This window comes from Acartia tonsa, chromosome 2, assembly GCF_053477335.1.
Source record: "Acartia tonsa isolate MP-2025a chromosome 2, ASM5347733v1, whole genome shotgun sequence".
NCBI classification, from domain to species: Eukaryota; Metazoa; Arthropoda; class Copepoda; order Calanoida; family Acartiidae; genus Acartia; species Acartia tonsa.
The window spans coordinates 28,885,194-28,896,376 of record NC_137261.1 but is presented as its reverse complement, the minus strand read 5'-3'; the positions used below and the strand labels follow the sequence as shown (position 1 = coordinate 28,896,376).

At 31.3% G+C, this 11,183-nt stretch overlaps 1 protein-coding gene across 1 annotated transcript in view; it reads right to left on the bottom strand.

Annotated features, from left to right (window-relative positions):
* Window positions 1-414: 414 nt before the first annotated feature.
* Window positions 415-11,183, bottom strand: part of LOC145309154 (uncharacterized) — a 37,052-nt gene continuing 26,283 nt past the window's right edge. The window contains exons 7-17 of the mRNA XM_080150321.1: window positions 11,061-11,093; window positions 9,307-9,384; window positions 7,041-7,121; window positions 6,332-6,385; window positions 5,492-5,533; window positions 5,261-5,302; window positions 3,668-3,697; window positions 3,348-3,393; window positions 2,949-3,004; window positions 2,359-2,461; window positions 415-1,969 (exon numbers count right to left, since the gene is read on the bottom strand). Of these exons, the coding sequence (XP_080006447.1) occupies window positions 1,905-1,969; window positions 2,359-2,461; window positions 2,949-3,004; window positions 3,348-3,393; window positions 3,668-3,697; window positions 5,261-5,302; window positions 5,492-5,533; window positions 6,332-6,385; window positions 7,041-7,121; window positions 9,307-9,384; window positions 11,061-11,093 (630 nt within the window). The 3' untranslated portion in view covers window positions 415-1,904. The remainder of the gene's footprint in view (window positions 1,970-2,358; window positions 2,462-2,948; window positions 3,005-3,347; window positions 3,394-3,667; window positions 3,698-5,260; window positions 5,303-5,491; window positions 5,534-6,331; window positions 6,386-7,040; window positions 7,122-9,306; window positions 9,385-11,060; window positions 11,094-11,183) is intronic.

Here is an 11,183-nt window from a genome sequence, read left to right as displayed (position 1 = left end):
TTAATCAAACACGAAGAATATAAAATGTTGATGACAACATCCATAATAGCGAAGCACAAAAGAAAACAAGTAATGGACAAACGGATAAAGTAAGTTATAAACAGATGTTCAATAATTTGTACAAAGAAAAGAAAGAGAGAGAATACTCTAAAACTTAAAGTAAATCACGAAACTTTTAAAGAATGAGGTTGGTGTTTTTTTAAGCAAGGACTAATGGATGCATAGACTAGATGTACATATATCTTAGGAATCTTCATGAAATTTTACTAACATCAGAAAAATCACATTTCTCCCATTGCGTTACGGACTGGCTGACTGACAGACAGACTATCAGACAAAGTGAATAATACATACACAAGTTTCGCTGATAAAAACTAGGTTATATAAATTAACAGATTGTTATGAAACTGAATAAGAAAATGATTTATTATTTTAAAATTAGGTTAACTATGTTATACTTTTAACAAAAATAGGATAAATAATAAAAATTGAATAGGTAATGAACATTAAGAAAAGACTAGAATATTGACTAGAAGAAAAGTTATTGAAAGTTTTAATGGGTTTAAGAACTTTAACAATAAATAAAAGTAAGGTATAGACATTCATAATGTAAAACAATACCATAGGATTAGAATAATTTTGATTTAAAGGGAACGGATAGAAAAAAATGATTTATAATCATTATTAACAATGCAAATATTGGTCTGTTTGATGATTTCTTATTGCTGAAACTTTGTACAGTATTAGTCTGTTTGGTGATTTGTTATTGCTGAAACTTTGTATAGTATTAGTCTGTTTGATGATTTGTTATTGCTGAAACTTTGTGTAGTATTGGTCTGTTTGATGATTTGTAATAGCTGAAACTTTGTGTAGTATTGGTCTGTTTGATAATTTGTTATTGCTGAAACTTTGTGTAGTATTGGTCTGTTTGATGATTTGTTATAGCTGAAACTATGTATAGTACTGGTCTAGGTGATGATTTGTTATTGCTGAAACTTTGTATAGTATTGGTCTGGGTGATGATTTGTTATTGCTGAAACTTTGTGAAGTATTGGTCTGTTTGATGATTTGTTATTGCTGAAACTTTGTATAGCATTGGCATGTTTATTGATTTTTTATTGCTGAAACTTTGTGAAGTATTGCTCTGTTTGATGATTTGTTATTGCTGAAACTTTGTATAGTATTAGCTTGTTTGTTGATTTGTTATTGCTGAAACTTTGTGAAATATTGATCTGTTTGGTGATTTGTTATTGCTGAAACTTTGTGTAGTATTGGTCTGTTTGATGATTTGTTATTTTCGAAACTTGGTATAGTATTGGTCTGTTTGATGATTTGTTATTGCTGAAACTTTGTATACTATTGGTCTGGGTGATGATTTGTTATTGCTGAAACTTTGTGAAGTATTGGTATGTTTGATGATTTGTTATTGCTGAAACTTTGTATAGTACAGGCCTGTTCGTTGCTTTTTTATTGCTGAAACTTTGTGAAGTATTGCTCTGTTTGATGATTTGTTATTGCTGAAACTTTGTATAGTATTGGTCTGTTTGTTGATTTGTATTGCTGAAACTTTGTTAGTATTGGTCTGTTTGATGATTTGTTATTGCTGAAACTTTGTATAGTATTGGTCTGTTTGATGAATTGTTATTGCTGAAACTTTGTATGGTATTGGTCTGTTTGATGATTTGTTATTGCTGAAACTTTGTGTAGTTTTGGTCTGTTTGATGATTTGTTATTGCTGAAACTTAGTATAGTATTGGTCTGTTTGATGAATTGTTATTGCTTAAACTTTGTGTAGTATTGGTCTGTTTGATGTTTGTTATTGCAGAAACTTTGTGTAGTATTGGTCTGTTTGATGTTTTGTTATTGCTGAAACTTTGTATAGTATTGGCTCGTTTGATGATTTGTTATTGATGAAACTTTGTGTAGTATTGGTCGATGTCTTCATCTCCAATAACAATCTCTTTTATGTCTGAAAAAAATAAATCTTAGGTTAAATGTATAGTCCTTTAGAATTTTAAACCCCCTCACCACCTAATACTGAAACAAGTTAGCTTTTTATCCCCTGAAAAATCTGTGCACGCCACTGGTTTATACAAATTTAATCAAATTTAAGGAATCACTTTACCCTTTTGACATTTTCCCTTAGTATATTTTTTTATGAAAAGTAAAATATAAAAAATGAATGCATCTCCTTTTTTGGAGCAGAATTTTATATGATCGTTAGTAGCTGTTTGTTTATAACCAATGGATACGTACATCAATTTATCGTCCATGGTCTTATCCTTTAAGATCTTTAATTTTTTTACCTATCCGAGACCCTTCGGAGAGAGAGCGATATGGATTATTTACAAAAATTACCTTCAATGTCTGGTTTTTCCACAGTTTGCTGGACACTAGAGGATTTCTCCACCACACCGTTTTGCTTTGTCGTAGATTCATAAGTCGGAATTATTCGGGTTACCTGAATAATAATGAATAAGTATAGAAATACAATTCAGACATCTACCTAGCTTAAGTGGTGGGGGCCTTTTTTCTTTTGCTAGCAAATTGCTTTTTTTGTAGCGACTCGGCTGTGTTTATATTTCCGACGTCATTGGCTGATATTCATATTAAATCGGCACAGTGTCCCCACATATAACTCGTTTCCCCTCTATTTTATTACTTTTCTATATTTTTTTGTTTTATTCTGGGCGGATAGTAACGGATTTTGATTTATTTTCGATGTAGCTAGAAGACTACGGAACAAATAAGTATTTCTTTCTCAATTTAATCCATCCAGTTTATGAAATATCACAAAAATTGTGTTTTTTTCTTGAATACATTTATCTTAACTTCAAATGCTTTGCTAATATCAAAGATACTTTAGTTAAGTTAAGATACCTAAGTTTCCAGGTATTAGGTTTCCATATCAATTATCTCAATATTTCAACGAACAAAATCAAACTTACGTTTGGGGCTTTGCTGGAACGGTTTGTTGTAAATGGTTGCGGAGGAATTGTTGTTCCTAAAAGCAAATCAGATTTTTAAAAAGAAAAATTATAATAATTTGATTTTCTTATTAAAAGTAAATCAACCGACTAATTTATATTTAATGGAATAGGGTGTGAGTGTCAGTTCTTCCCTCAGTTCCTTAGATTAGGGAGACCTGCCCTTCCTTTAATAACCCCTTAAATATAATATATCCCTGGATAAAAATTCATCTGCACGCCAAGAATTTCAATCTATACAATGTGTTGTGTTTTCAGCAGTAACCAACATCATAATTCATTCAAGAAAAAATATTTGGTTATTTCAACTGTTTTGGGGAGTTTGAATATTTAGATTAGTTACAAATTAATATCTTTTACCTAATGTTTTGATGATGGGTATCTTCACTTGTCTAGTTTCACACACCTGTACAAAACAAGTTTTAAAAGCAAAACATTTTTACATTTTGGTTAGGTCTGTTCGTAACGGATAGCTCTTAACCGACATTAATTGAGGCTTTTTTGAAAGAGTCAGTATGTCCTTTTTAAACACGATGATATGTGGCTTTAAAAAAAATTATCTGCCGTAAAACAAAAAACTACACCTCCCCAATACCCCTTATTTTCAATTTATCCTAGGGGGCTCTGTGCTTTGAGGGACACCGACGAAAATGGCGATTGATTTTTTTTAGAAATTCTACCTGTTTTTGTGTTTTGATGCATTCCTCGTCCTGGAAATAGTAAAACTTATTATTTTTTTTCAGGGTGAAGCTTTTCTATAAATTGGGTCGGTACGTCCGTCCGTAATGGTAAGCTCTTTTCGTCAATTTAGGCATGTTGGAATAGTCCTATCAATTACAAACGAAAAATCTTTCAAAGCAATTTAACCTATGGTTTAAGAGTTAGTTCCTTTACATTTTTATTTAAAAGAAAAGTAGCCTAAACGAGAAATAAATACTATTTTTTTGTGTAAAAAAGAAACAATCTAAATAAGAAACCTAATATTTTGTGTTTAAACCTTTGATTTATTGAACCCTCTTCAGTTAAATATGTAGGAGGGAGGGGGAAATATATAAATACAAATAAACAAGAATAATTTTTTGCATAAGGGTAGTAAATTTCAAAGAAATAGGAAAAATAAGTAATATAAGACTGACCCTGATTTATTATTAAAATAATGTCTTTTATTTTGGAGAGGTTAGGTACAAAATCTCAATAGGGAGTTGGGGGAGGGCAGAATTAGAGAAAATACAACCATCCATAAAATCGAAAAAATACTTTTTATGAAATTGTTCTGCAAGTGAGGATTTCAGGATTTCCCTAGATGGAAGGGTTATATTGATATAAGAAGCTGGAGTAATGTTCAGGACAAAATATAGAATTGCTACGCAATCCTTTTAGAAATAAATAAGTACAAAGCAGGGAGGGGACATTGGGATCTTTATTAGACTGGTTCCAAAAGATTTTTAATAACGTTTTCTTATTCGTTGGCTTAACAACTTTGGAGACTAAATTGAATTTTGATTAGTTGGTTCATTGAGTTCAGTGTTCAAACGTGTCAACCCCTAATTATAATGTACAGAATATGTAACTTTGTGTATATCAGTTGGATGTTCATCAATTCACTGGCCATTGTCTTATGATTTATCCCTTTAGAACCCTGACAAAGTAGTAACGTAGTACTTAGATACACAACACACTGAAATTATACAAGATTTATAGAAAAAAGAAAATAAATGTCAATTTTACATTAGTGATGTCAAGTGCATCCTTTAGGATAAATCTTTTATGTCTGTAGCGAAAGATCTCACTAATCGCTAAACAGATATGGGTCTCCTTTACAGCGTATAATTAAAAGTCCAGGGAAGGTTTTAACTATTTTTTGGAGAAATCGCCACAAGAAAAAAATGACCTCCTCAAATTTTTTTTACCTTTTCCAATTTAGAATAGAAAATGAGGGCGGTGTCCACTCCCCCCCCCCCCCCGCCCTCACCTCAAGTGCTAATTAGTAGAAAGCTACTCTTTTTTAAAATAGTTATTTATCGCATCGTATCATATACAGCTTTCCGCGGGTATTAAATTGAAAAATTTTATGATTAAAACCAGTTTCGTTAGCCCCGAGGGGCCGAAGGCCGGGTTAGTAAACCTGGTATTAATCTCAGGATTTGTATTCCAATATTCCTGAAAAATTCTTTATAATACGATGCTATACATGATTATTTAGTATGGCTGATAACCGGATATAATCCAGCGGATATTAATCGGTTTCGAAGCCATACTATAAATATATTTACCTGATATTCTTCAACAGTAGTTGTGCATATTTCTTTAGGTGTCTAAAAATAAAATAAAAACTTCCTAACGATTTGTAAAAAACTCTTTTTAAATAGATTTTAATTACAAAAAAATAGCTTAAAGTTAAAAATGAGAATGTATATTATAAATTGCATGAAAGGTTTCGTGATTTTGTTGGACACATAATGTTATATTTTAAATTATTTAATTTATATTTTAAATTTGTATACCTCTATTTCTTCCTCGCAAATATTTTCTACCTCAACAGGAACCTAAAATTATTTTTAATAAATTAATATAAAATGGTATGTTATTTATTTTTGTACCTTTACCTCAGCTCAAATTTAAACAAAAAAATTCGAAAAGAAGGATTGACTGTTAATAAACAGGTTTATATATCCAGCTGAATAACATAGTTATAATCTGGCTATTTCACTAAGGCTTACACGCGGCTGATTTGCGGCTGCCGATCTCTGATTTTTCCCCTTTTCAAATTCTATTAATTCCAGAGTAATGTGGATGGACATAGTAAGTTTTTAAGTTATCTTAGAATCTTAGCATGTAAAATGAAGCATCCACCCCTAATAGCAGACAAGTTATAATAGTCAAATTTCGAAGATTTAGATAAAGATGCCCACTTGGAAATATTTACCCCAAAACCCAGATAATTTATAATAAACAATTAATGCACATTATAATTTAAAGATTAGTTGTGCTAATAAATAAGCTAGGATTAAAACATCTATAATTAGCAAAGCACAAAAAATCATTAAATGAACATTAACAAACAGACAAAGAAAGTTAAAAAGCAGATGTTTTCATAAAAATATGGAGAAAAAAATATGCAAATATAATCCAAGAAGATCACCTTAGAAATAACGTTTACATCTTTTAAAGCATGACCAGTAGACAGACCGACAAAACAATGTTTATGGATTCTTCATGAAAACTTTAAACTGTTTATCTTTGATAGCAGCCGATAAAATCACATATCCCCCATAGCGTTACGGCCTGACTGTAGGACTGACATACAAAGTGAATCATAGAGTAGTTTTGCTTCTAAAAAGTACCTGAATACACTTTTGTTTTGGAGCTTCGCATTTGTGTATATCTGGTAGCATCACCTGAAAGAAGATTAATTAATAAATTTGGCGTTTTTACACAAGAAACCTTGTTAGCATTGAAATCCCCTCCCCTCATTTAAAAAAAAAAATTGTTTGTTTGTTTAATAATATTGAGTAAGTGCACAACAGGCCTTGTAGAGTTTACGCACATGGAAAAATAGGGGAGGGGAATTGGGCTCAACAAGAACTTTATGTGAAAGCACCTGAATATGATTAATTAGATTAATACTAACATACTAATTCCTACCTGGGTACAGATTCTCATAGGTTGTATGGAGCGCATTAGCACTGGTCTCTTCACTAGAACCTGGGTGCATACTAGCTCTTACCTGGGTACAGATTCTCTTAGGTTGTCTGGAGCACGTTAGTACTGGTCTCTTTAATAGAACCTGGGTGCATACTTATTCCTACCTAGGTACAGATTCTCTTGGGTTGTCTGGAGCACGTTAGTACTGGTCTCTTCACTAAACTTGGTGCATACTTATTCCTACCTGGGTACAGATTCTCTTGTGTTCTCTGGAGCATATTAGCACTTGCCTCTTCACTAGAACCTGGGTGCATACTAGTTCTTACCTGGGTACAGATTCTCTTAGGTTGCCTGGAGCACATTAGAACTGGCCTCTTTACTAGAACCTGGGTGCATACTAGTTCTTACCTGGGTACAGATTCTCTTGGGTTGTCTGGAGCACATTAGCACCGGTCGCTTCACTGGAACCGGCCTGCAAACTGGTTTCAACTAAAATAAAGTTTTTCGTAAATAATTTGACAGCAATCAAGCTAATACTTTTATCTTTTATGGGCAGAGTTTTGAAGGAAAAAAACACAGGTTTCACTCATAAGCCAAATGTAAATTAATATTTTGGGTTGGTCTTTAACCATAAAAGCTACTAAAACCCAGGGAGGGTAAGGAAATTGGACCGATATACACTGGTACCTAAAGTTTGATTTATTGCAATAAAACTATAGTCCAAACTTTTTAACACATAATTTTAATCTATAGATATATAGATAGGGGAGCTATGTTCATCATCATTGGGGATGTAAACTGATTGTTCCTTCACTGTCTTGTCCCTTAGGATCCCTGACTTAAAACTCAAATGTTGATGATTATCATATTAAGAATCAGTAAGAAATGTGTGTAATCATTGCCATGATTGTTGGTAATTTGATTAAAATCAAGTAATTCAGAATTATCATGCGAGCTGCAATGCCAAAATACAAGTACTCTGCAGTGGTTACTGGAACAATGGAAACAGAATATACGTTAATATATTTACAAGGGAAAATTTTTCGTCAATTTTGCTTGCCAATATGGACCTTATTTATTGGTCAGTTCATTAATCTAGTAGGAGGGAATGGGATGGGGTAAATGGCGTAGATGAGGAGTATCGTTTTTTTATCCAGCTGTGAACATCATTTTATAGAATATCTGGTGCAACATCCAAGTAATAGTATATTGCTTATTGCATGGTAATTGTAACATGGGTCAATAAGTTGCAATGGACAGAAAAAAATACGGATTCTTGTGTTTGTTGTGTCATTGCTACTAAAAGTACAAGGGATTTCAGATTAGGTAGAAGTAGCAATGAACTTGCATTGACATCCAAGCTTTTTATTTTAGTGGGGGGGATTTATCTATGTATGGGGGAGGTGGGAATATTTTTGATGGGGGTTTCGAAGGTCTCAAAAAGATTTTGCCTTAGTTTATTGGTCTTTATCTAAGAATATTTTTTTTAATGAATAATTACAAATATTATGTTAAACATATTTCATAATCCGGAAATTATTTATTTTAAAAAGTTTCCAATATCAATATAAAATTTTAAAAGTGCGAAATAATAAATCCATTCATTTAAGGTTTTTTTATGAATTTTTTTTTCTTAATTACAAATATAAATACTATTAAAAGTTGAAAAACGGGTGAGGTATGAATTTTTTTTGCCAGCCCTACCCTCTAATTGGTTCTAAGAAATCGTGCAGGCCACAACAAGGCTAGAAACAAGGATGACATCGTTTACCAATGCGAAGCTTAATGAATTTGACAGTATTCCTCAAAGTGCCCTGTGGAGCAAATACATCCCATCAACCCTTATTTTAAAATAAAGGGGAGTTCCTTTATCCACCCCTTTACGTCCATCCCCTCCTCTCCTACTTGATGAACAAACTTATCAATAAATGATGTCCATTTTATCAACCTAAATTGACGACAAATTTATTTGCCTGTCATAATATCCATGTATATTCTATGTCCATTTATATTTACTTGTTTATATTTCTATTTAATCTTATTTCTGGAATAGGTAAATGGCATAATGTTTCCATAGAACAACAAATATTTGTAAAAAGATAAATTGTATACCTTTACAATTAATTACTTACTATGCCATTTACACAATTTTTGGGTTAATTAAATCATACTTAAATTTAAATGCCAGAATCATTGAATTATGAAACTAAACCAATTGTAGAAAATCACCGCTCATAAAAAATTCCTAAAAAATAACCCCCTACTTTTATGATTTTGACCAGGCATTTTTAAGATTTTTTGTAAGTTTCATCTAGTATAATTTTCGTGCAAAAAGTTACATAATCAGCAAAAAAAATAGTTTGATTTAATTGTAATATATTAGATTATAATTTTGCTTTGCATCAGGATATATCCATCCCTAATTTAATAAATTATCTTTTTATCTATCTACCACATATTTATCTTTTCTTCTGTAAGATCACATATCTGTCTTTCTGTCTATCTATCTATCTATCTCATACCTATCTTTCTATCTATTAATCAAGTAACATCAAATCTTTTTCACAATCTAAGATGTATCTATTTGTATATATATTTTTCCATCCATATAACTAAAGACTTGTCTATCTAGTTATCTTATAATAAACTTTTCTATATTTATCTATCTATTTACCTGTTTACAAGAGTTCTTATGACAGTCCTTGGTATAGATACACTCAGTCTTATAATCAACTCTCATCTTCTCCTCGCACTAAACAATATTAGTCAATCAAGGATGAATAAAAAATAAGCATATTTATTATTTATTATTTTAACAGGGATGTCCAAGTTTTGAAATGGTTTAAATGAGGATTTTTTAAGGTTTAATGAGGATTATCTAATGCATTTCAAAAACCTTATTTTCTGGGGGCGGGGATAAAAATACCACATTTAAAACACGTCTAAGTTTAAAATGCTATAAGCTGAATGAAGGTGTAGATTTAAAAGTTTAACTTTTAAGTATATAAAAACAATATAAATTCTTGTGTTAATATTAATCGCAACAACAAAACATACAAAAAATATTGTAAATAAATTCATCCAAGATTCAACTCAAGTCTCAAGGTTACATATTTTTTTTAAGAATTCCAAAATGAATAAAAATGATAGTTTAACACACTTTAAACAACACTGAAACATGCAAAAACTTCTTTAACAGTTGAGAGTTTAAATATACTATTTACTTTCTTGAAATATAAGTAAGACATTTTAGCTTTTATTATATTTATTGTTTATTTGATTCATATTGTAAATAAATTATCTTTCTCCTAATGTTAGTTGAGGTCTCTAGGAAGCAGGTGAAAATGTTCCTGGTATCAATTATCCTGAAAAATCTATGATTTTTAAAGGCTGCTAGCTGCCAAACGGCTGAACGTACATTTAGCATAATAGTACTCTGCTTGAGAAAGACAATAATTAATCTAAAATAGCCAAGATTTATCGATGTACAGTGAAAGCTTGACTGAAGAAAACAGGCGTAAAATAAGTTTTTGATTACACAAGAGAAAACTGTGCATTATAAAGTAATGGCTATTTCCAAATATTTGTAGGCCTTCTTTTGTCGGTTGTCATAATATATACTTTCAGTCGTTTGGCCGATAGCAGCATTTAAAGATAATAGATTTTTAGAAATAATCTATACCAGGAACACTTTACCATAATGTGCACCTGATAAAAAACCGTAATTGTTATCCTATGGAAACACTAAAAAAAATGTTATGCTTGTTAAAATAGTTAGGTTAAAATAAATATATGCATCAAGAAGGTAAAATATTTTCAATATTCCAACTGTTAAACTACTTGAAAATTTTGAAAAGGGGCAGTATTATGAAATCATTATGGGTTAGACATGCCTATTTACTAGGGAACCTCATTATTGGATCAGGTTAGAGTACAGAAACCAGCATACAAATATTATAGATAATACAAATAATAACAACCTTTCGAAACTTTAGACAGCATTTAGAAATTAATTTTACTAAACCACAAAAAAAGTTTGATTGGGAAATTTGGGTAATTTTTATAAACTTATATAAAATGCCTCTATAAGATAAAGATCAATGCTCTGAAGTTTGAGTTATTTTGGGTGGAAAATGAAATCCTAGCTATTTTATGCATTAGTTAGGGAAAGTTTTATGCTCGGGAAAGATCTAATTCAGAGGTACCCTACACTCTATATTTAACAGGTCTCGGCAGCAGCTCGTCAGCCGCCTGTAAGCCTCAGAGAAATCAACCTATTACAATTCTAAAAATCAGCTGAAAATCTAAAATTCAGCCCAAATATGTAAAACTCCTTGTTTTCCCCAAAAAAATCTAAACAACCAAACGGGTTTAAATTTAAGGCTTAGTCGCGGGTGACGCGCGGCTGCCGAGCCCTGCTATATTTACCTTGGACTGATAACTATCTTCACATTTCTCCCTGCAATATTATTCCATACAATTTGGATCTTAACTTAGGTTGAGATATTAGAGACAAAAAAGTCTAGAGAAACGCTCACTGTTTGTTTTTTT